Here is a 26,291-nt window from a genome sequence, read left to right as displayed (position 1 = left end):
TTAAAAATGGCCTGTTTTCACTTCACTGTTATAATTCATAAGTCGTTACTAGTAAACGCCAATGCAAGGGTGTTTCTGATGCAGCGTCTGTGGGAGGGGTGGTCAATTTGACATCGTTCTCTCCTCTGACCTTCATGATCAGTGTCTCTCAATATTTGTCCTATCATTGAAGGTTATGAAAACACTATCGTGGAGCTCTTCTTTTGCTATTTGAGCAAATGGCAGTGCAATAACGATGTTTGTGGTACTCTCTCATTCACTCATTCACAGCGGAAGTCAAAGTTAACCCAACCTTGAATTCCGCTGCTGAAAATTCCTGAAATGTAAAAAAGGTCTGTATGTTTAGGGATCAATACCAATGATTCAATTCAACATTAGCTCTAGATGAAGTAAGTATCTGGTGTCTGTGGATGGGATCTATTCTTTTAAATACTATGAGTGTAGGGTTAGAATTACCCATATTTTGTTCACTTCAAAATTATTCTTTAAACACTGTTTGTGTAAAATATTGCTTTAGAATAATAATGGCAGAAAGGTATTATTTACGCTGATAAAGAGTGTGGAGTGTTAGAACAGATTTCTCTTTCTAAAACCATCTACAGTTCTGTGTTCTTCTGATCCTCGAGGGTTCCCCCTATCATTTAAATACATGCTCTCTCTCTGTGTCTCTTCAGCTGTTGTTCAGTGAGTCCGAGAAGCCGCAGCTGCTGTCTCCAGAGTATCCAGAGTCTGTGTGTGTGCCGCTGGTCTTGGTCAGGACTGAGCTGGACGCAGTGGCAGTGGATGAGCAATCAAACGCTGGAGAACAGGACTCCAGTACACACAGCCGACACAGCAGTGGAGACTCAGGCGTTTACTCCACAGAGGAGGACTCCAGTCACAGATCCTCCACACACACTGACCTACAGATGAGCAGCCAAAAGCACAGAGAAAAGCTGCATGATGGGACGCTGCTGGAGCTCTGTGCTTGAGACAACAGGACTCTGGCTTTTTGCAGCTTCGCCTTTTCTCTCTTCCAACATCTGTCCACTTATTGTGTACATTTAGCCATATTTGTCATATCTGTGTGTTAACACAGATATTTCTTATGATTCTTATAGAATCTTAATTCATTATTGTCATTTGATGTCTTTCTTCGTTAGCTTTAACAACAGCAGGGTTTAAAAGAGAATTAACTGTCATCCGTTAGTTGACCGTTTCGTTTGATTATTTCCTCAATCTCCTCTCCATGTAAGATTCAACAAAGAGAACAAAAACAAATTGTGAACCCTTTTGAGCCAAAGACCACGATAAAACAAACAACATTAAGTTAGTTTGAATTGCATTGAGGCATTTTTCCAATTTGCACTTTTTTACTAAATGCACACAAAATTCAAACAATTTGACCAGTAACAACAAACTAGTCAAAATCAGAGCTTTATTGCCAAGAATACTTGCGCATACAAGGAATTTGTTTTAGTGACATAAGCTAAAACAATTCATGATTCTAGTACACAGAGACAACAACACACGCACACACAAATAAGTGTATAAACAATTGTGCTATAAATGATAATGGAATGGGATTGAGTAAGATGCAGGAATGTTCTAGGATGGAGGGTTAACAAATAAATATAAGGATATTGCACGTTTATAAGCATAAGTGGGGAACATTTAACTGTTCATGAGGTAGATTGCCTGGGGGAAGAAACTGTTCTTGTGCCTTGCTGTTCTGGTGTTTGCGGCTCTGATGGCAAAAGTTCAAAGATGGGGTAACTTTGATTTTAGGGATCAAGAGTGATTTTCTGAGCCCTTTTCCTCACTCTGGATGTATACAGTTCTTGAAGGGTGGGCAGGGGAGCACCTATAATCCTTTCAGCAGTCCGAACAGTTCTCTGTAGTCTTCTGATGTCTGATTTTGTTGCTGAACCAAACCAGACAGTTATTGAAGTACACAGTACAGACTCAATGACGGCTGAGTAGAACTGTTTCAGCAGCTCCTGTGGCAAGTTAAACTTCCTCAGCTGGCGAAGGAAATACAACCTTTGCGGGGCCTTTTTAACAATGGAGTCAATGTGATTGTCCCACTTCAGGTCCTGAGAGATGGTGGTTCCCAGGAATCTGAATGACTCCACTGCAGTCACAGGGCTGTTCATGATGCTGAGTGGGGGGAGTGCAGGGGGGTTTCTCCTAAAGTCCACGATCATCTCCACTGTTTTGAGCGTGTTCAGCTCCAGGTTGTTAAGACTGCACCAGACAGCCAGCTGCTCAACCTCTTGTCTGTAAACAGACTCATCACCGTCCTGGATGAGGCCGATGACTGTAGTGTCGTCTGCAAACTTCAGGAGCTTGACAGAGGGGTCTTTAGAGGTGCAGTCGTTGGTGTACAGGGAGAACAGCAGAGGGGAGAGAACACATCCCTGAGGGGCGCCAGTGTTGGGGGAGCAGCTGTTTGATGTGAATTTCCCCAGTCTCACTAACTGTTGCCTATCTGTCAGAAAGCTGGTGATCCACCGACAGATAGAGCTAAGAACAGAGAGCTGGGTCAGTTTGGTCTGGAGGGTTTTTGGGATGATGGTGTTGAAAGCCGAACTAAAGTCCACAAACAGGATCCTCACATAAGTCCCTGTTTTGTCCAGATGTTGCAGGATGAAGTGCAATCCTAAGTTGATTGTATCATCCACGGATCTGTTTGCTCGGTAAGCAAACTGCAGGGGGTCCAGTAAGGGTCCAGTGATGTCCTTCAGATAATCCAGAACCAGTTTTTCAAACGACTTCATGACGACAGACGTTAGAGCCACAGGTCTGTAGTCGTTAATTCCTGTTATTTTGGGTTTCTTTGGGATGGGGATGATGGTGGAGCGTTTGAAGCAGGAAGGCACTTCACACAACTCCAGGGATCTGTTGAAGATCTGTGAAAAGATGGGGGCCAGCTGGTCAGCACAGGTTTTCAGACAGGCTGGTGTAACACCATCTGGGCCTGGTGCTTTTCTTAATTTTGTTCTTCCTAAAGACCTGGCGCACATCATCTTCACAGATTTGAAGAGCAGGAGGTGTGGAGGGTGGGATTGCAGGATGTGTTAATGGTTGTGTAGGGAGATGGTCAGAATGGGTGATGGGGGTTTCAAATCTGCAATAAAACTCATTCAGGTCGTTAGCAAGTCGTTGATTAGCCTCAGTGCAAGGGGATGGTGTCTTGTAGTTCGTGATGGCCCTCAGTCCTCTCCACACTGAAGTTGAGTTGTTGGAAGTAAACTGGTCTTCCAACTTTTTAGCGTAGGTCTTTTTAGCCGCTCTGATCTCTTTGTTCAGTGTGTTCCTGGCCTGATTGTACAAGACCCTTTCCCCATTTCTGTAGACATCCTCTTTGGCCTGACGAAGATGTCTGAGTTTTACTGTAAACCATGGCTTATCATTGTTGAATGTTAAATAAGTCCTGGTAGGAATGGATATATCCTCACAGAAACTAATATAGTATGTTAGAGTCTCTGTGAGTTCGTCCAGATCGGTGGTAGCAGCTTCAAAAACACTCCAATCAGTGATGTCGAAACAAGATTGTAAATCCTGCTCTGCTTCACTGGTCCATCTCTTCACAGTCCTTACTACATGTTTAGCAGATTTAAGTTTTTGCTTGTATGACGGTATAAGATGAACCATACAGTGATCGGAACGTCCCAAAGCTGCTCGTGAAACGGAGTGATATCATCCTTTATTGTGGTGTAACAGTGATCCAATATATTACTGTCTCTGGTGGGACATGTAACATGCTGTCTGTATTTTGGCAGTTCACGGGAGAGATTGGCTTTGTTAAAGTCCCCAAGAATGATTAAAACAGAGTCCGGGTGTTGTTGTTCTGTGTCTGTGATCTGATCAGTGAGTTTCTGTAAAGCTGAGCTCACATGCGCTTGTGGAGTGATGTAAACACTGACCAGAATGAACGAATGAAACTCCTGTGGTGAATAGAATGGCTTGAAGTTGACAAACAGCATTTCTAGATCAGGACACCACATCTTCTTTAACACAGTTACATCTGTATACCAGCGTTCATTAATGTTAAAGCATGTCCCGCCGCCGCGTGATTTCCTTGTTGATTCTGCGTTGAGATCTGCTCCAAACAGCTGATAGTCCAGCAGATGGAGCACGCTGTCTGATATGGCGTCATTCAGCCAGGTTTCCATGAAACCTGAATTCCCATGAAACACAGAGCAGCAGAGTGTGAGAAATCCTTATTTGTCCAAATATGCAAGAAGGAGTTAGTTTGTTTTGTTGGGTAGAGAGCGGAGATTTGCCACATGGATGCTAAGCAACGGCGTTCGAAATCCGCGTTCGTGTCTGGCAAGCGCTCCCGCTCGCTTCCCCCGTCTGCGCGTCCTGAAGCGTTTGATCAGCGCCGCTGCACCTCCGATAACAACGTTCAGTAAAACGTCTGAATAATTATAATCCACTAAAAGATCTTGTGGTGTGTTCTTGCGAATGTTCAGCAGTTCTTCCATGGTGAAACTGATCGTGTTTCTTTAACAAAAAACAGGAAAAAAATTACAAAAACATTACAAACACTGGAGAGCCAAGCACTGAAGCAGCTGTGTGAGGCGACATGGACTGATCAATATAGTGTTATAGATTTACACACTGCAGCCGTTGTTCTCTTGAATCTGAGTGAGTTAGACACAATACCATTGGGTCATGTTATATGTTCTGTTTCATGATTGATTAATGGAAGAAAAGACAAGACAAGATTCACAAAACAAAATTAATCATATGTACATTCACTAAAAGGTCTGTTCAACACAATAAAAAAAAAACGATTTACATAACCTAGATATACCTCATTTACCCTGAGATTACATTCTGCGTTCCACACCACTTTTAGACACGCGCTCCCAAACTTCCCCAAGCACTTCCCCTCGGGGGAATCCCACGGCCATACTGAAGTGTGTCTGGATAAGGGAAGTTTATCCCTCGACCCCTCGATTCTGACCGAGGGATCAAGTCTGCTTCATTTGCACAGTTCTACCTCTCCACAGAACACGATGCAACACAGTTATTATTGTCAGTGTTTTTACAGATAAATATACATTTGTATGTAATCTAGAAATCATAGGTTTGGTCTAAAGAACAGTGTTTTATGGCAATAGCATTTGTTAAGAGTTGTAGTATTTTATGGAGCAAGATGTTGCTTCATTTCATGTTTTTAGAGGATGTTTGTAAGTAATGGAAATACGTTTGTGAACATTTTGTAACAATATTTGTATTTTTGCATTCCAGTTTGACAAAAAATAAATAAAAAGCCTGAACTGTACTCCTGTTATCTCTCTGTCACGTTTTTCGTATCAGTGGCAGATTATTTGATGACGTCTAGTGTTGGTGTGCCTCCAAGAACGATTTCCCCAAGTACATGTTCCTGGAACAACATTCCAATCAACCAATCAGAATTGAGAACTAACTTTTCAGGAAATATCTGTTTTCGGCTTAAAATCAGAGTTAGGTGCTTCTACATCCTTGTTATTCAGCTATCATTTCCCACTGATTTTAGGAATAAATTATAGGTTTAGAGGTAGGGATTAGAGCTGTAATCGGGCCTTAAAAGTTATGCCCGACAGGTTTCGGCCCGAGCCTGACAAGTAAATTTTGTTTGACAGCTTTTTAAAAGCCCGAATCCATTTATAGCCCGACATTATTCAGATGTGCGCACACAGCTCTTTTGCCTTTTGTCAAGTATGAGTCATTTATACATTTTTAAACATAATTTATTCATAACTAACGTAGACTAGACCACTTGGAAGTTGGAATAAACAAATAAAATAAGTCCTCTGTGACAACGTAATATCTCAGCACTTTCTCTAGGCACAAATAGGCCTAGACTCATTTAGCCTATAACATAGATCAACGCACCAATAAAAACTAGCCTTTTTTTAACAAATTAAATTAAGATAAATGTTTCATTAAGATGGGTAGTTGGCAATAATAAAATCAAGATAAAGGCTCTGCTGGATTTGATATTTAATAAAATAGTAATGCCAACATTAGCGTAAATACTCTGTCCACATTATGAATTTAAGACTCAATGAATATTTAGTTATCATTTGAAAAACCTTTACTCACAGAGATTAGGCTAATCCTACATATTTTTGTGGAAGTTTCAGGTTTCTCAAATCACGGTCATGCACAAGCTCATAAGAATTGTAACATCTGCTTAATAATAAAGCAATTAAATAAGTAAATAAGAATGCTAAAAGAAGTTCTAGGTTTTTAGTGTTCAGTTTCATGTTCAGTTTCATACTTTTACATGTACACACAAAGCCATACCTTAAGGACCACATACAACTACAATCCACCTTGCAAACTCAGTTTTTACAATCCACTCAAAAACCGTGTGCTTCCCAATTACCATCACACACACACACTTGTTGCTCAGGACAAGTGCTCTAATTAAACAGCCACAGCACCACCCAGTGGACAAGACCTTTACCATCCCCAAAATGTATGTGCATATATATTCAAGTAATTCAAGTGCACAGTTTTATTTTATTGCATATTGAAATACATATTTCTGAATTCTGTATCAACTGTTAGAAAGAATGAGGAGGATAAAAAGAATGAGGAAGAGGCAACTGCAGAGAATGCCCTTTGTTGCTATGGCTGCAGGGGACTGCTGTACATCCTTTAGCAGAGGCTGAACACCCCTGCTATTTAAAATAAGAAGGGACTTGCTATTCTCTCCCTCACTTTTTAGAGGGGAGAATACCCCTCTCCTACCATAGGCTGCATTAAGCTCAGGGACATGCTGCTCATTTGCGGTTCTCCCGCAGGAGAAAATACCCTTCGCTGCTATTACTAGCTACCTTAATTATAGAGAGGCCGGCTATTCTCTGCCGCATTAGAAGGGAGATACCCCTTCCCTGGCCAGTAGGCTACATTAAGGATATCTCAATAACACTGACTTTTCTCTTTGCAGGACTGGAACAAGGTTGGTTTTGGGGGGTTCTTCTTCAGGCAGTAATACTCTCATTATGTTTTGGGGGTTAATGTTAAAGCTCTTGCATGTTCAATTATTCTGGGAGCAAGAACCGCCACAAGGAACCATACCGCCAAAGATAAATTATGTTCAATAAACTCAAGTAAACTTGCCAAAGTGGTTCCTGTCTGAAATCGAGCGCAGCGTTAGTTCAGTCAGGCCACGGAGGCAAGGCTGTGAACAGCTGATGCGGTCAGCTGTCAAATTGCTCCAATCACTACAACTCTCCTATTAGACACGGGACATATATATATGTGCCACTACTGCTCGGTAAGTATGCTCAATGGCTCGCAACCCTCCCTCCCTCCCCATTATAAGCATGAGCATATTACTGCGCACCTTCTGGCTGTCGTTTTCTTTGTTTCAGATCACTAAGGCTACCAAAATCTTAGCTGGCATGGACCTCACTGCTGAGAGACACCCATCTTCATAACCAGGCTACAGGATAGACGTCCCTCTGCCACATCTACATGATTATCACTGTTTGCTTTAAAGACTTTATTAAAAGTCTTAATTATTATGTATTTCTAAATTCATGGTTCCAGGGGGTTAATGTTAAAGCTCTTGTATGTTCAATTATTCTGGGAGCAAGAACCCCTATAAGGAACCATACCGCCAAAGATAAATTGTTTTCAATAAACTAAAGTAAACTTGCCAAAGTGGTTCCTGTCTGAACTATATTCTATGACATTTTCTCTCTCCTGCTCATATAGATGGCCATTTTTGCTTGTCCCACAACAAAATTAAGCAACTGACAAACATATTTTCACTTAGAAACATATTTGTAACCTAAAATGAAAACCTCTTGCAAGAAAAATTCATTGCAACTTTTAAAAACATATTTTAAGACCGAAAACTGTAGGTCAAGTTTATGACAACTTAAAGCATGAAAAATAGTCTCTCTGTCATCACAAAAAGGACATTTGTCAGTATTTCCAGGGTTTAAAACAGAAATAAATGCATTAACTGCAATAACACCATGAACAATTCTACATTGTCTTTTTGATCAACGCTGGTTTGTAAAAAAAAATTTTTTTTTTTGTCTTCACTCAAATTAAAAAAATCACGACAAGGTGTATCTGTTCTGGTGTTAAAAATATTCCTATTTAAAGCAATTATGCAGGATTTATATAAAAACTTTCTTTCACAGAAAAAAAAATCAACACTTAAAGCATCTTTTTCAAGAAACAAACCCAGCGTATCCATCCAATTTGGGAGCAAAATCAATCCTGGAAAACCCTATTCCAAATCTGGGTTGCACAGTCCATTATTATATACTGATAATAAAAGTATCTCGTGGTCATTTAGAGCAGATTCCCATATCCGAAGAAGTTGTGCCGTAATGCGAGTAGAATTAATCCCAATGTGATGAGAAAATGCTTCTTTGTTTTTAAGATCTTATTTCACTTCTCAATTATACCTTCCCAGTTCCTTTGCATAACAGTTTCATCCCCAATAAAAACTCCTAAATATTTTAAACATTTTTTCCCCCACTGTATTCCAATAGGAAGTTTTGGTTTAACATCGTTTCAATCCTTAATTAATAAAGCTCCACTTTTATTCCAATTTATGCTAGCAGAAGAGACTTTTTAAAAAAGTTTTTAACAAAATTAATAAAGCCTGAATATCAGCATATTCAGACAGTGTGAATTTATTTCTGCATCCTGGAAAACTAAACCTTCAAGTTCACTCACTCGGGGTGGCCCCTGGACCCACCGATCCAAATTTCGGGACCCTGGGGTGTTTCTAAAAAAAGTCCCACCTGCCATTTACTTGAATTGGGTTCAAGGGTTCAAATAAATTGCGGAAGGACATGCACCACATGTTGTAAAATTAACCAAAATCCAAAAAAAAACTCTATGGAAATTCTACAGTGTTATGGGAAATAACTTACATGAATGGACTCTGTTGACCATGCTGAGTACAGTATAGATGTTTCTATTAACAATATTGCACACATTTTAATAAATCAAGTTAAATAGAATTACTATTTAATAAACTGCAAGTGGACACATATGTGACCAATCACGGGAAGTAGGGGACACAAGTCGGTTCTGGGGCATTTTGAGTTATTCACAGATTCTGAAAGTGTAGTTTTTAATACAAAAAAAAGTCAACCTTCAAATAATTATGTTCAGTTATGCACTCAATACTTGGTCGGGAATCCTTTTGCAGAAATGACTGCTTCAGTGTGGTGTGGCATGGAGGCAATCAGCCTGTGGCACTGCTGAGGTGTTATGGAGGCCCAGGATGCTTCGATAGCGGCCTTAAGCTCATCCAGAGTGTTGGGTCTTGCGTCCCTCAACTTTCTCTTCACAATATCCCACAGATTCTCTATGGGGTTCAGGTCAGGAGAGTTAGCAGGCCAATTGAGCACAGTAATACCATGGTCAGTAAACCATTTACCAGTGGTTTTGGCACTGTAAGCAGGTGCCAGGTCGTGCTGAAAAACGAAATCTTCATCTCCATAAAGCTTTTCAGCAGATGGAAGCATGAAGTGCTCCAAAATCTCCTGATAGCTTGCTGCATTGACCCTGCCCTTGATAAAACACAGTGGACCAACACCAGCAGCTGACATGGCACCCCAGACCATCACTGACTGTGGGTACTTGACACTGGACTTCAGGTATTTTGGCATTTCCTTCTCCCCAGTCTTCCTTCAGACTCTGGCACCTTGATCTCCGAATGACATGCAAAATTTGCTTTCATCCGAAAAAAGTACTTTGGACCACTGAGCAACAGTCCAGTGCTGCTTCTCTGTGGCCCAGGTCAGGCGCTTCTGCCACTGTTTCTGGTTCAAAAGTGGCTTGACCTGGGGAATGCGGCATCTGTAGCCCATTTCCTGCACACGCCTGTGCACGGTGGCTCTGGATGTTTCTACTCCAGACTCAGTCCACAATTTTCCTCAGGGTCCGGTCACCTCTCCTCATTGTGCAGCATTTTTTTGCCACACTTTTTCCTTCCCACAGACTTCCCACTGAGGTGCCTTGATACAGCACTCTGGGAACAGCCTATTCGTTCAGAAATTTCTTTCTGTGTCTTACCCTCTCGCTTGAGGGTGTCAATGATGGCCTTCTGGACAGCAGTCAGGTCGGCAGTCTTACCCATGTGTTATGTGTATCTGTGTGATTTATTTATTTCTGAGTCCGTAGGTGGCGTTGTGGGAGGATTTCTTACGCGAGAATTATGTGACGTCATCGGGGATACTGGATAAAAGGCTCCGAGACAGCAATGGTGGTGCTCTCTTTCTCTCCGTTGCTCCGCTTCCCATTCACCATCGTCTCTCATCGCCTCTTGGAGGTGGTTTTGTTTGTTTTATGTTAAGCTTAGGTTTAACGTATAAAGTTGTGTTTTGATATTTGGTATATTTCTTACTGTTCAGTTGCGGGTAGTGTATGTATTTATTTATTAGTTCACGTTTGCTTATTTAGTAAGAACTGAGCGAGGGAAGCAGATGTCCGGAAAACTCACCTGTTTTTATTTTTTCGGTAGTCAGGTAAGAACTTTACTCCGAGAACAGGTGTAGTTAGGGAACTGTTTTCTTAGTTTGCCTACCCGTGAACTGATTGTTCTCTTTATCATCCATTATATTGTTTTCTTTCTTATAAATATTATTTGTTAATGTTTAATTTTAAGACGTCTTGGAACTCACATCAGGGGTTGTGATTCTTTGTTATATGTTCGGCCTGTGTCCTTAGAATTCACAAGCCTTGAAATGGTAATGGGCCGTAACATATTTGGGCGCTCATCCGGGATTGATCTGGATTTTGTGTGACTTCGTGTGATCTTTTTGATCTGTTCACACTTGAATTTGTTACTTTGTTGAATCACAGACTTTGATGGGCATTTTGGATTGTGTAGTGCTTTATTGTTTTTCTCTTTAACCTGAGACGTTTATAAATAATGTTTGAATTAACAAATTTTATTGCGAATCCGACGCAAGCTGAGTTGTTCCAAATTAATAGGGTTGATCTTATGAAGATTGCTGCACATTATAAGGTTGGTTTACGTAATACGCAGTCCAAACAGGAACTACATTTGTTGCTTGTGGATTCGTTGCATAAACAGGGCGTCTTTGGTGAGGAGGAAAAGCTGGTTGATTATCCTGAAGCAGATGAGGGTAGTTTAGATCTTGCTTTGCAAGTCAAGAAGTTGGAGTTCCAAGCTAAAGAGCACGATAGAGAGTTGTTGAAAGAAAGAGAAGAATGGAAGCGTGAGAAAGAGAGTTAAAGAGAGCGTGAGAGACATGAACTTGAGTTGAAACGGCTTGAGATGGAACAAGCTTGCCGCCTCAGGGAAATCGAGCTGAAAGCTCGTGAAAGGGGTGCCGCGGATGTCTCGGAATTTGATGTGGGTCGCAATATTCGTATGGTTCCTCCTTTTCGAGAAAAAGAGGTAGACAAGTTTTTTGCTCTTTTTGAACGGGTTGCCATCAATCTTAAGTGGCGAAAACATTTTGGCCCATGTTGTTGCAGTGTGTTCTTGTGGGGAAAGCCCAGGAAGCTTATTCTTCTTTGTCCGTGGAGGAGTCTCTCGATTATGAGGAAGTAAAATCTGCTGTTCTACGAATTTATGAATTGGTTCCTGAGGCGTATCGCCAAAAGTTTCGTAATCATCGAAAAACTGATGAGACCCACTTTGAATTCGTTCGTGAGAAAGAGTTAATGTTTCATCGGTGGTGTGCTTCTATGAAAGTAAAAACGTATGAAGAGCTGCGTGAACTGATTCTCTTAGAAGAATTTAAAAACTGTTTACCAGAACGCGTTGAAACGTATCTAAACGAGCAGAAAGTTCTCAAATGTTCTGCCGCTGCTGTTCTAGCGGATGAATATGTGCTTACACATAAGACTGTCTTTGGTACTGCACAAAATCCTGGTAGCAACAGTCGAAGGGTAAAGCGAATCTTGGATCGCTCTCTGCGTGAGGATAAAGTGGCGGAGAATACTATCAAATCAGTGTCCTCACCCGTTTGTTTCTATTGCAAGAAACATGGACACATTATTGCTGAGTGCAAAGCACTCAAAAAGAAAAATAGTGTCCCTAAACTGGTAGGTTTATTGATGTCATCGCCACATTTAGAAGGACTGGAGTCGTTAGCTTCACAGGCTGACATGTGTGAAAAACAGGGGTATGTCCCGTTCATAATGGACGGATTTGTGTCAATATTATCGTTGTCAAATGAGAGCTCTATTGGTTCAAGTGTCTTGGTACAGGGATTTGAGATGGGCTTTGTGAATGTGCCTTTGCACAGAATTGAAATTGAGACCTCCCTTGTTACCGGCTGCGTTGTTGTTGGAGTGCGTCCGTGTCTACCCGTTCGTGATGTCACATTTATTTTAGGGAATGACTTGGCGGGAGGAAAAGTTTTTGCCAGCCCTGAGGTAACAAATGTTCCTCTTTCCTGTGATACTCCTGAGTAATTGGCTCAGAAATATCCAGAGGTATTTCCTTCGTGTGCTGTAACCCGTGCTATTTCACAGAGACTTAAAGATAAAAGCTTTGATAAATCAGAAGGTGAGTGGAAATTTGATTTGAATAATACGTTCCTCTCGAAATGTAGTTGCATAACAAGGTTCGGGAGGAACACGTCAGATACTTAGCCTAATTAGCACAGGTGGAGCCACTTAAGATAATCAACCTTAGGGTATAAATACAGCTGAATTAGCCTACCTGTCTCCATTGACGGTTTATCAGCATCCCGGTTCGCTCTGTCTGCCGTCTTATCACAGACCCAATTTTCCTTCTACCGAGGAGATCCATACCGGGGATTTTTCAGATCTGCTACTTTTGCTGATACCCATGATCATTAAACACGGCCGTTGATCACCATCAAACGCCATCACGACAGCTGATCTTCTCACCAAGCCACACGTCTTGGCCAATAGACCATGCAAGCCCGAGCTCGCCTCGCTTGACACCACGATTGATCCGCTCAAGACCGGGCTCTCCTCGAGTGCTGGAATCACACCCCAGTTCTTACTTTTCCGGCCAAGACGCAGTTTGAGGCTGCCTCCTCTAGCGGCGCGTCGTAATCAATTCATTTTGAGGTGAAGATGCTAAATACAGGTTCGCGGCTAGAAAGTAGTGCGGGAGCTGCGTGGAGTTCCGATCACATACGTATACGGAAATTTCAGATCCGATTTAAGCCTCGGATGCGTTCAAATTTTTGAATTTCTGCGACTAGACCGTATGCGAACGCCCAACCGGATGTGACGTATTCTAATCAAATCTATTGGTGTGAGGTCAGAATTACCAATATTTTGTTAACTTTAACATTATTCTTCAAACACAATTTATGTAAAATGGTGGTTTATAATAATTATGGGAGAAATAATTATTAAACCATTATTTATTTGATTAGTCCCATAAAACCTACGGTTTTATTTGGGGGGGTCACCTGATTTGTGACAATGTATTCATACATTATATTCATTAAAATTATTAATTTTACCATGGTGAACATGCCTAGGTAACAGTTGCTGCACGACCAGTTTGAAAGTTCTGCACGACTGTCTAGAGGGAGAAATGTGACAATCGTGTCCAAATGTCGTGTGCCATGGAAGGTGGCTTAAAGTTTGTTAAATGAGGTTATGACATAGTTCTGTTGGATGACGATGCCAATTTTTTACCACGAAGCCAAGGCTTTTTTCCCATAGTCGTCATCCAAACTGAAACGTCCAAAGATATTATCTGCCTTACCATGCATGTTTAAACCTCACACAGACATAAGTTTCATTCAATTATTCTGGCAGGATCAATTTATTTAGGGATATATTTCACCATTTACTGGCGTGATCGCTTGGAAGTGAATAGCACATAACTGCAATTAATGTTATTGCCATAATCATGTCTATTGGTATGTTTACAAGACTTAAGGAATTGTCAAAGTAGGCAACCAATCGCTAAGCTGGCAACACCGTAGACTACGCATTAATTTTTTAGGTTGCCCCATCAAATGTTACTAACCTGTCTACTCTTCCCACAGCCAAGGAGGGGGAAGATGGGCCTAGTGGTTAGAGAGTTTGACCCCTAACCCTAGGGTTGTGGATTCGAATCTCGGGCTGGCAATACCATGACCGTGGTGTCCTTGAGCAAGGCACCGAACCCCCAACTGCTCCCCGGGCGCTGCAGCATAAATGGTTGCCCACTGCTCTGGGGTGTGCGTGTGTGTGTTCACTGTTGTATGTGTGCACTTGGATGGGTTAAATGCAGTGCACGAGTTATGAGTGTGGGTCACCATACTTGGCTGAATGTCATATCACGTTCACCTTTTTTTCACTTTCAACAACAACAGCAGTCGAAGCAGGTGGCCAAAGCAGCTATCTCTCCTCTTCTTCTCATGCTACCCTTTACTTATCTGTTTTCTGTATCTCCTCACTGCCGCAGCAGTGTCTGCTCCCGCATGAGCCTTTTCTGTATCTCCTAAAAAAAAAAAAAAAATGTTTTCATTATTCAATGGGTCGTTGGTTCTCTTCTGGCAAAAGTCGACATCACCTCCGCTTCCAAGTTATGCCTATTCATCCTAGGTGGTGGAGATAGTATTACGTTTCGATTATAGTCAAGACGATATTAGACTCATTCTCCTTTTATTGTATTTTATTATCATTATTAGGTGGCCACTATAATTCAGCTACCAAACTGCTCCGTTATTCCATTTCACGCTTGCCCGTGCTTGCAAGGATGATTCGAGCCTGTAGGCGATGAAGAAGTCTCAATCCACAAACAGACGTACATCGTCTGCAGATACAAGGCATTTCATTGCACTTTAACAAGTAATCTTGTATGCGCAATATTTTAAACAAGCCTCACTAACTAAGTTTAATGCCTCAGCTATGTTAGAATGTATCTCATTCTTTTGTTTCTGTGGTGTTGTGTCGGTCTCATCATGAGGGACATGGTCCGGAGCGCGTACGACCAATGCATCAGTTTCAACTAAACCTTACTCCAAATGTATTTACCGGTTTTGAATACTATAATTGTTGAACTTTAAATGAAATCCTCTATTGTTTCACCATTGACCGATTTCCAGATCATTTAGATAGATAACTTCCGTGTGCAGATGCGGCAAATTTTTCACAAGACAAGTGAGATGACCGTAGTACCCGATTATATGAACTAGCTGTTTTAAATATAATAATTTCATATTTAACATCAGTTTATCAGTGCATCTGAAAGTATATTCTTTTAGACTATGGGTGATTCCATAGGCTCTCTTTCTTTCACCTGCATGGTTTAAAACAGCAAAAAGTCATGCCATGACAAGAACAGTGTCTCTCTCTTCCTCCACCCAAGCATGATTACATACGTATCCGTATCATCGATCTCACGCACTGACAAGATGACTATTGACAATGGCCATATCGCTGATTAATGGCACTCATCTGAGGTACACTGGCACAGGAAATTCTATTTATTTTTTGTACACTTAATTTTTCAAATACAATGACTGCACCAAGATTTTCTGACTTTATATCGGAAGCAGCTCATTGGATCTGTAAACAATTATGCAGTATCCTCATATCATCTACCCTTTAGACAACCAAATTGTTCTTAGTATTGAACCCCTGTCAGGCACTGCAAGAGTGCTCCCAGCTTGATCCAACCTTTGCCTTTTCCAAAAAAAAAAAAAAAAAAACTCCTTCACTGTCTGGCCAAATCCAAGATGGCAGCATGTCCTTTGTTTGTTTGTTAGTTAGGAGTTTGTCTCTGTTTTGATGTTTTTAAAGGATTTTATAACATTTTATTATCTTTTTGGACACGGCAGTCAGTATTTCATGCATTGTTTGACAAACATATGTGGATTGTGGATGTTCCTGAAATTGGAAGATTATATCCCCTAGGGCTAACAGGCCTGAGCCTGAGCCTGCTGCAGCTTCTTGTAGCTAACCGTCCTGGATGTGAGTCTGCTTCAGCCTCTTGCAGCTAACCAGCCTGGAGTATCTGAGTATTCCAAACTGAGGATTTATGGATAAACTTCGGAGGGCCCTTCGTGCACGGAGACCGGTCTGTGAAGTCCGTGGCCTTCGAAGTTCTTCGGTGGATCTTCAGATCTGTGTCTGGTGAATGTGGAATCGAACAGGAGCTGCTATTCTTCAGAAAATTCCATGGAACTGCTCATGCTCGGGAACTGAAGAAGCACAACCGACGGCAGGTGCGCTGAGAGCGGCGGGAGCGTGTTTGTCCCGCCGCTGTCTACTTCTCCCCCAGCGTGATACTATACAGCTCTGCTTTGCAGTCAACAGATTTCAACTGAAAACTGAGTAAAGCCTGTGCTGACGCTTGGGCCTGCTACATCGCACCGAGCCTGTGCTGCCGCTTGGGCCTGCTGCATCGCACCGAGTCTGTGCTGCTGCTGGAGTCTGCAGCGCTATTTTGGGCCTTGGATAAACTGAGATCTGTACGGTATGGAAACTGCCACTAAGGTCAGCATGTATCCGTCTATTTTTCCTCTTTTCCTCTTTTTGGCTGTATTATGTCCATGTGAGGTAGAAGTCAAACATGGATATCAAAGTTGTCCTTATGTTTTTTCTGCTTCTAAAGTCACTGACTGGGATCACTCTTTTTTTAATGAATTGATTTTTAATAGGAGTCCTGCAAACTATCTTTTACTGGTTACAGAAAATATTCTGACTGTGCACTCTTGTGTCTTGTATGAACCATACAACTGGTTACTGACTTTTTACAGTAGGTCCTCTATCTGGACGAAGCACAAGAAAATAAATTTTATGCCTTGTGGCAGGGGGGGCGTGGTTTAGCGAAGTCTGCAGCGGGAGAGAGAATCAGGAGACGAGCGGTAAGTGAGTGGTTTGGGCAAAAATTATCATCACCTGTTTCTTGTTCTAGTAATTGGCGTGGAAAGAGTATAAAACGCCAGGAGAGACAGAAGCAAGCGAGAGAGAGACGGACTGCTGACCCGAGCCGGAAACCGAAACAGAAACCGGAAAGAGTAAAACGGAAGCCGTGTTGAAGTGGCAGAATAAAAGTCACCGTTTAGGTGTTTGCAATCTTTTTAGTTCTTTTTGTTTAAATAAACCTGTCAGCAGTCCAGCCGACCCCTTTGTCCTCTTCCTTCCACCCCACGAACTTTGCTACACTGAAGCCTGCGGGTGGCCCCGAGAGCAGTGGCTGGTGCGCCTCATTCCCCTGCTCTCCGGAGAAGCCCAGGTGGCCGCCCAACAACTTCCGGTGGCGAACCTCCTGGTCTTCGATGACCTAAAGAGGGCCGTCATCCAGCGGGTCGGCCGGTCGCCCGAACAACACCGCCAGCGGTTCCGGTCCCTGGACTTGGGCGAAGCCGGTCGACCCTTCGCGATGGCCCAGCAGCTCCGGGACTCCTGCCGCAAGTGGCTACTAGCCGAGGGAAGCGACGTGGAGCATGTCGTCGACCTGGTGGTGCTGGAGCAGTTCATCGCTCGGCTTCCCAAAAAGACGGCCGAGTGGGTCCAGTGCCACCACCCCACGTCGCTGGACTCGGCCATCCACCTGGCGGAGGACCACATGGTGGCGTGCCCAGGGGTCGGCGCACCCCCACCTACTAACTCTCTCTCTCCTTCTCTCTTTCCCCCCTCTCTCTCTCGGCCTGTCCCTCTCCCTAGGTCCCGTCCACCCGGCCCTCCTCGTGTCCCGCCCCGGGGGCGGGGCGGGTCTGACCAAGGCCATTTCGCGAGTCCCGCTGCCGGAGGGGACAGTGCTTCCGTTTCTCCGCTCTCTCTGCACCAATTCTCCAATCCACTCCCTGCCACTGGGGCAGCGGGTAGGTCTGGGCTGGCCTGTTGGCGTTGCGGGGACCCGGAGCATTTCGTGGACAGGTGTCCAATGATGGAGGTGGGGACGTTGATCCGGGTCCCGGACGTCCCACAGGTCACCCCCGGTCAGGCTGGCGAGTACCAAATACCAGTGAGTATCAAGGGGGTACGTATCCGGCCTTGGTGGATTCAGGGTGTAACCAAACCTCAATCCATCAAAGCCTGATTCAACCGGGGGCATTGGATACAAGCCGCGTGGTTAAGGTGCGGTGCGTACATGGGGATGTGGTGGAGTATCCGGTTGTCCCAATTAGCATTCAATTCCGGGGACAAAAGCATAGTGTAGAGGTGGCGGTTAGTCCCCACCTCCGGCATCCAATAATCTTGGGAACGAATTGGCCCGCATTTACGGTGTTATTGGGGTCGTTATGTGCGGATGCCTCTTGGGGAAATAAGGCACGGAAGGAGACCCCGAGGGTACAGGTGGGAGGAACTGAGCCAGGGCCGCTGGGGTCTGCTTCAGGGGAACCGAGCGAAATCGGGAGACTTAATTCTCTCGGAGCGTGATGACTTTCCTCTGGAGCAGTCTCAGGATGAGACACTGAAACATGCGTTTCAACAGGTCCGCGCCATCGATGGCCAGTCTCTCCTGCCCTCCCGCTCTCCTATCCGTATTTTGCCATTTTAAAAGACCGGTTGTATAGAGTGACCCAAGACGCTCTGACAAAATTGAATATAACCCAGTTGTTAATTCCAAAGGGCCGCAGGGAAATGCTTTTCCAGGCGGCTCATTCTAATCCTATGGCGGGCCATTTGGGACAGGCCGCAACACTAAATCGCCTCATGGCCCGTTTCTTTTGGCCGGGCATTCATGACAACGTGCGCAGGTGGTGCGCGTCTTGTCCGGAATGTCAGTTGGTAAACCCACCGGCCGCCCCAAAAGCGCCTTTGCGCCCTCTTCCCTTAATGCAGGTCCCCTTCGAAAGAATTGGTATGGACCTCATCGGGCCATTAGAGCGATCGGCACGAGGACATCGCTTTGCATTAGTCATCGTTGATTATGCAACGCGATATCCTGAAGCGGTGGCCCTCCGCAACATTTCCGCTAAAAGTGTTGCGGATGCCCTGTTTCGTCTTATCTCCCAGGTGGGGGTTCCAAAAGAAATCCTCACCGATCAGGGCACGGCGTTTATGTCACGTACGTTACGCGAACTGTACGGATTGTTGGGCATTAAATCGATTCGAACTAGCGTCTATCACCCACAAACCGACGGCCTGGTCGCACACTTAAATCCATGATCCGTAAGTTTGTTCACGAAGATGCCAAAAATTGGGATAGGTGGCTAGAGCCCTTGTTATTCGCTGTGCGAGAGGTCCCGCAAGCCTCCACGGGGTTTTCCCCCTTCGAGCTTCTCTATGGACGCCAGCCCCGGGGGGTGCTCGACGTACTGAGAGAAACTTGGGAGGAGGGACCATCTCAGGGCAAAAACGAAATTCAGTATGTGCTGGACTTGAGAACAAAACTCCACACATTGGGGCGGCTATCAATGGAGAATTTGTTACAAGCCCAGGACCGCCAGAGCCAGCTTTATAACAGGGGAACTAGGTTACGCAAATTTGCACCGGGAGAGAAAGTACTTGTATTACTCCCAACGTCGAGCTCCAAATTAATGGTGTGTTATTTTATTGCTGCTTTTACTGTCAGGGAATGTTGAATCCAACCCTGGTCCAGAACCTTCATGTTTGAGTACTCCTGATGATTTTAAAGCTAAGTGTGGCTTTGGAATTGCTCATCTAAATGTCAGAAGTCTTCTCCCTAAATTAGATTTGATAAAAATCTGGGTTGACAGATTGAACACTGATATTCTGGTTTTGTCTGAAACATGGCTGACAAAATCAATTATAGATAATGACATTGCTATCAGGGGTTACAATGTTTTTCGCTGTGACCGTCCCAGAAAAGGCGGTGGTGTTGCTCTTTACGTAAGGAACAGATTTTTGGTAACTGTTCTGTCATCGTTGTCTATTAGTAAAAAGCTTGAATGTCTTGCATTGAAAGTAGAACTTTATGAGGGCCATTCTATCACAGTTGTAGGCTGTTACAGACCTCCTTCAGCAACAAATGATGCTTTGTCCTTATTGACTGAACAGCTAGCAATGTTAAATTTTAATGAGGTTTTTCTTGTCGGGGATTTTAATCTGGATTGGCTTACGTCTGTTTCTGATCATTTCAAAGTAATTTGTGATTCTTTTAATCTTACACAGCTGATCAGTGATCCAACACGGCCAAATCTTAAACAGCCAAAAAAATCCTCCATCCTTGATCTAATTTTTACAAATGTTCCACATAAATATACTGCTGTGGGAATATTTGCCAATGATTTAAGTGACCATTGTGTTGTCACCACTGTCAGACAAACAAAACTTATTAAAAGAAGACCTCAAATTGTGTTTAAACGGGATTTTAAACATTTCTGTGAACAAGCTTTTTATCATGACTTGTGGATCTCTGAATGGAAAAAGATTTTTCTTATTAATGATGTAGAACTAGCTTGGAAATTTTTTTATGATGCCTTGTCTGAAATTATCAACAAACATGCACCGTCTCGCAAATTTAGAGTGAAGGGTCGCAACAATCCCTGGTTCTCTTGTGAGCTGTCTGAACTTTTGAAGGAAAGAGATCATGCTTGGGCTAAGGCCAGAAAAACAAAGTCTCAGGTTGACTGGCTGAGTTTTAGACAACTCAGAAATCGTTGTACTTCCCTTATTAAAAAGAGCAAATCTGAATATTACTTGTCTAAAACCACAAGTAATCTTAATGATCCCAAAAAATTTTGGAAAGTTATTAAATCGTCCTACGGAAACACACAGACCAATGAACTCCCAACATGCATTATGGAAAATTCACTTATTCTCACAGATAAATCTGAAATACTAAATTGTTTTAACAAACATTTTGTTTCATCAGGTTGTCTATATGAGACATTGAATCCAACTACCAAAATTTTTGAACAAAAAGGGATTTCATCGCCCCTTCTATTAGCTTCCTCAATAGGCTCGTTTGTTTTCAGACCAGTGACTGAGGCAGAGGTCTACAGAGCTCTTAAAGAGCTGGAAACAGACAAATCTGCAGGTACAGACAATCTTGATCCTTTTTTTCTTAAAATGTCAAAAGATTTTATAACTGAACCTTTGACATATCTTTTTAACTCAAGCCTTTTAAACAATGTCATCCCTATGGTCTGGAAGTCTGCTTTTGTTCTTCCCTTGTTGAAAGGAGGGGACTCGGCCAATCTTAATAACTATAGGCCGATATCAAAGTTATGTATCCTGGCAAAGGTCTTTGAGAAAATTGTTGCAGAACAGCTTAGAAAATTTATTGAGGCTCATGAAATTTTATCAAACAATCAATCTGGTTTTCGAAAATTACACAGTACAATAACTGATGCAGTTAAAGTAGTTAATGATATCATTGATGCTCTTGATTGTAAAAAGTTCTGTACAGTGTTGTTTATTGACTTGTCAAAGGCCTTTGACACCGTCGATCATGTCACCCTGTTAAATCGGCTTCATAAAATTGGTCTGTCTGACAATGCTATTGGCTGGTTTTCTAACTATTTATCAGGTAGAACTCAGTGTGTACACCTAGTTGGCATGTCTTCCTCCTTTCTTTCAATAACTAAAGGAGTACCCCAGAGTTCTGTTCTGGGGCCATTGCTGTTTTCTATTTATGTGAATGATCTTGGTAAAAAGGTGTCAAATGCTTTTTTTCACTTTTATGCTGATGACACAGTTATCTATTGTTCGTCTCCTTCAATTGAACAAGCCTTTGATTTCTTACAGTCTGCATTTGATGCTGTTCAGTCTCATCTAAATCAGCTGAGACTAGTGTTAAATGCGGACAAATCTAAAGCTATGGTTTTCTCAAACAGAAAACAGCTACCCTCTCAGCTTCCTAAAATAAAAACAGCTGATGGAAAAGAAATCCAAATGGTCTCTTCTTATAAGTATTTAGGCTTTGTTATTGATGAAAATTTGTCCTTTAAACAGCATATTGAGCATCTTGTACGTAAACTGAAGCTAAAGCTCAGTTTTCTTTTCAGAAATAAATCATGCTTCTCTGTTCATACAAGGAAACGTTTGATTTCTGCAACTTTTTTACCTTTATTGGATTACGGAGATCTCCTTTTTATGAATGCATCGGACCATCTTTTAAAAAAGCTGGATACTGTTTATCATTGTGCTTTACGTTTTATGACTGGCTGTGGAAATCGTGTTCACCATTGTACACTGTATGCTGCAGCTGAGTTTCCGTCCCTGTATGTTCGCAGGTGGTCTCATTTGTTGACTTTCATTTATAAATGTATTCTTGGGCTCCTTCCATCTTACCTCTGCAAATACATGCGAAAAAACCAACAACAGTATGCTCTGCGTTCTCAGAGGAACATACTGATGGTGGTTCCCAGAGTGAGAACAGAGTTGGGTAAGGCAGCATTTCAGTACACTGCCCCCCGTGCATGGAATGAACTGCAAAAGGACCTAAATCTTTCTGAACTTGTGACATTGGGAGAATTTAAATCTATTCTAAAGAAGCGTGAACTCAATGAACTTGGAAAATGTAAATGCTGTTGTCTTGGCCAGGTCACTCTTGAAAAAGAGATTTTTAATCTCAATGAGTTTTTTTTATCTGGTTAAATAAAGGTTAAATAAATAAAAATACTGGCCATACAACTTTACCTTTCTGTCTTACGTTCGGAGAGGCTTTCCCGTCTGATGCCGCGAGTAATTACCTCCCATCAGATGTCGGTGAGAGCCTTCCGCCTAGACCACATTACTTTTCCTTTCTACGGTCAACGAGGCTTACCCATTCGACACCGTGAGTATTGAGCTCCCGTCAGATGGTTGCTAAGTCTCCCGGCCAGACAACTTTTTTCATCCTTTGGTCAAAAAGGCTTACCCATCCGACGCTGTCAGTATTAAGCTCCTTCGGGATGCTGGCTTGAGCCTCCAGGCCACACACCCTTACCTTTTCCTCCTACAGTCAGCGAGGCATATCCGTTCGATGCCTTGAGTATTGAGCTCCCATCGGATGCCTGCGAGAGCCTCCTGGCAACACAACTTTACCTTTCTGTCTTACGTCCGGAGAGGCTTACCCGTTCGATGCCTTGAGTATTGAGCTCCCATCGGATGTCGGCGAGAGCCTCCCGGCTAGACAACCTTACCTTTTCCTTTCTATGGTTGGCGAGACTTACCTGTTCGTTCCTGTTTGACGGGTGGCGGTGCTCGCATACGACGACAAGAGTCTCCCCTTCCCGCCTCTGTCCAAATCCCCCCCCCCCCCCGTCTGGTGAGGCTTACCCATTCGATGTTCTGAGTCCTGATCTCCCATCGGATGCTGCGAGAGCCCGCGCAGTCGGGTTTTCCTTTTCTCGTTCCCCGGCCGGCGAGGCTTACCCGTCTGATGCCGTTGAGTATTGTGCTCGTGTCAGATGTCGGCGAGAGTGCTCCCGGTCGGGTTTTCTTTACTTGCTGCCCACAAACAGGTCTTATCCATCCGATGCCGTGAGTATTGATCTCCCGTCGGGTGTCGCAAGAGTCCTCTTTGTCGGTGGCCCAAAGCCTGTTTATCTGCTTCATGGGTCCTCTCGGTCAGGTATCTGCCCTGGTTGCCCACTGACTAGCAGGGGCTCATCAGCCAGTAGGGCCCATACGCCAACACCGTGACTTATTCTGGTAGACAACTCGAGCCCTCCTGGTTGGGCAATCCAATCACGTCGCTCCTCCGCTATCGGCCGGTGGGGCTCATCCATTCCAATGCAGTGAGGTGCTCCGGTTGTGCAACGGCTTGAAGCCCCCCGACCGGGCGCCCCAAATCACATAGTCCGACACAAGCAGCCGGTGGTGCCTATTTCTCCAATAGGTAATGTTGCAATCACTGGAGTACATAGGCTCTTCCGACCTGCCTTTTTTAAATATCAGTCCCCGCCACATATCAAAGCTATTGTGGGGGGTCCTTAGTCTGGCGGCTGTCCTTTCCGCTATTGCTTTTTGGGAGGAGCACGTCAGATACTTAGCCTAATTAGCACAGGTGGAGCCACTTAAGATAATCAACCTTAGGGTATAAATACAGCTGAATTAGCCTACCTGTCGCCATTGACGGTTTATCATCCCCCCTCCACCCCATCTCCTCCACTAGAGTTCATTTTGCACTTTTACATATACGGGGGGTACTCTAGGTTCGGGCCATTCCCGAGCTCGGAGCCCCTTCCCCAGACAGCACGCCAAATATGCATTATAATACTTCAGCTAATTATATGTAAGTGTGAACTCGTGAATTCAGATTTTGGTGAAATGACGTGTTCAAACTCTATTGATGGTTTAGACATCGCCATCAAGAAACGAGATGAACATTCCATGGAGCTTGATAAATTGTCTCTGTCACATGAGCAGCTTATTGTTGAACAGAGGAAAGATGAAAAAATGTCATCCCTCTTTGAAGCTGGTGTTCCTGTTGAGCAACTCGAGTGTGTATCGCAAGGATACTTTGTTGAAGATGGTGTGCTGATGAGGAAGTGGAGACCATCAAATGCTGCTGCTGCTGACGAATGGCAGATTGTTAAACCGGTAGTAGTTCCTTCCTCATATCGTCCTGAAATCTTGAGACTTGCGCATGACGGTCCGTTCGCTGGCCATTTAGGAGTAAACAAAACATATGATCGCGTGATCCGACATTTTTTCTGTCCTGGCTTAAAAAAAGATGTAGCAAGTTATTGCCGAAGTTGTCATGTGTGTCAAAAGATTGGGAAACTGAATCAAAATATTCCACCTGCTCCGTTATATCCAATTCCAGCCATTGGTGAACCATTTGAGCGTGTTATGGTTGACTGTGTCTGTCCCTTGCCTCGAACGAAGTCTGGTAATCAGTACTTATGGACAATAATGTGTACATCTATGCGTTTTCCGGAGGCAATTACTTTGCAGAAAATTACTGCACCGGTGATCGTAAATCACTTCAAGTTTTTTTCATTGTTTGGTCTTCCGCGTACTATTCAGTCTGACCAAGGTACAAAGTTCATGTCGCGTGTGTTTAAACAGGCTCTAGATCAGCTACACATCAAACACTGCACATCAAGTTGTTACCATCCAGAAAGCCAAGGGGCACTCGAACAGTTCCACCAGACTTTAAAATCAATGCTTTGTGCGTTTTGTCTAGAGTTCCAGAAAGACTGGGATGAAGGAGTGCCTATGGTAATGTTTGCAGTGAGGGAGGTAGTACAGGAATCGTTAGGTTTTAGTCTGGCCGAGTTAGTGTTTGGTCATACTGTTCGTGGCCCACTAAAGCTGATCAAAGATCACTGGACTAATGATCTGAGAACAAACAATGTTCTTGATTATGTTTCAGAGTTCCGTTTGAAACTGCACCGTGCATGTGAGTTAGCCAAAGAAAATTTGAAGATGTCACAACACCGAATGAAAACACATTTCGATCGTGGTGCTAAACTTCTTAGCTTTTCTCCTGGTAATAAAGTGCTAGTGCTGTTGCCAGTACCTGGATCTGCACTGCAGGCTCGTTATCATGGTCCTTACCAGGTGAAGGAGAAGGTGAGTGAGCTTGATTATGTGATAATGACCTCCGATAGAAAGAAAAAAACTCTGTGTCTGTGTCATATTAACATGCTGCAGGCGCTGTCCAGTGCTGATCTACCTGCTGAACCTTTGCCCTGTCTATTGTTCTCCGATACCTCTGACAGTGCCGCCGTCCTGACCACACTGGAGGATGATGTTGACCCATTAGTCTTCCTGGCCCGAATGAAAAAAAACAACCAACGTCTGATGCGTTGGAGTTTGTTTTTACAGACGTTTGACCTAGAGATTCGACACATTCGTGGTAAAGATAATGTTATCGCTGACGCTTTATCACGTGTCTAATAGGAATAAATAGTTTTTTTTCCCCCCTTTTGTTAAAAAGAGGGTAAAAGCAAAAAAAGGGTAAGAAAGGTTATTTCTACAATTTATTCACTTAAGGGTGAGGGTGTTATGTGTATCTGTGTGATTTATTTATTTCCGAGTCCGTAGGTGGCGTTGTGGGAGGATTTCTTACGCGAGAATTATGTGACGTCATCGGGGGTACCGGATAAAAGGCTCCGAGACGGCAATGGCGGTGCTCTCTTTCTCTTCGTTGCTCCAGGTGAGGGAAGCAGATGTCTGGAAGACTCGCCTGTTTTTATTTTTCGGTAGTCAGGTAAGAACTTTACTCCGAGAACAGGTGTAGTTAGGGAACAGTTTTCTTAGTTTCCCTACCCGTGAACTGATTGTTCTCTTTATCATCCATTAGATTGTTTTCTTTCTCATAAATGGAATGGTCTTGGAACTCACATCAGGGGTTGTGATTCTTTGTTATATGTTCGGCCTGTCTCCTTAGAATTCACGAGCCTTGAAATGGTAATGGGCCGTACGGTTTTGAGTAATGAACCAGGCTGGGAGTTTTTAATAGCCCCAGGAATCTTTTGCAGGTGTTTAGAGTTAATTAGTTGATTCAGATGATTAGGTTA

The 26,291-nt window shown here is 43.2% G+C and overlaps 1 protein-coding gene across 5 annotated transcripts in view; it reads left to right on the top strand.

Moving 5' to 3' along the window:
* The window catches only part of il10rb (interleukin 10 receptor, beta), a 134,113-nt gene that overhangs the window by 30,795 nt on the left and 77,027 nt on the right, over positions 1–26,291 (top strand). Inside the window, exon 7 of one of the 5 annotated variants that reach the window (XM_052564594.1) lies at positions 675–5,278. The exons of 3 other annotated variants lie outside the window; for them this stretch is intronic. In XM_052564594.1, the coding sequence (XP_052420554.1) occupies positions 675–971 (297 nt within the window). In that variant the 3' untranslated portion in view covers positions 972–5,278. Of the gene's footprint in view, positions 1–674; positions 5,279–26,291 lie in introns of those variants that run through there. One more of the 5 variants, XM_052564593.1, reaches the window with a different exon arrangement.

Source organism: Carassius gibelio, chromosome B9 (genome assembly GCF_023724105.1).
Source record: "Carassius gibelio isolate Cgi1373 ecotype wild population from Czech Republic chromosome B9, carGib1.2-hapl.c, whole genome shotgun sequence".
Lineage (NCBI taxonomy): Eukaryota > Metazoa > Chordata > Actinopteri > Cypriniformes > Cyprinidae > Carassius > Carassius gibelio.
This window is presented reverse-complemented; position numbering and strand designations above follow the sequence as displayed.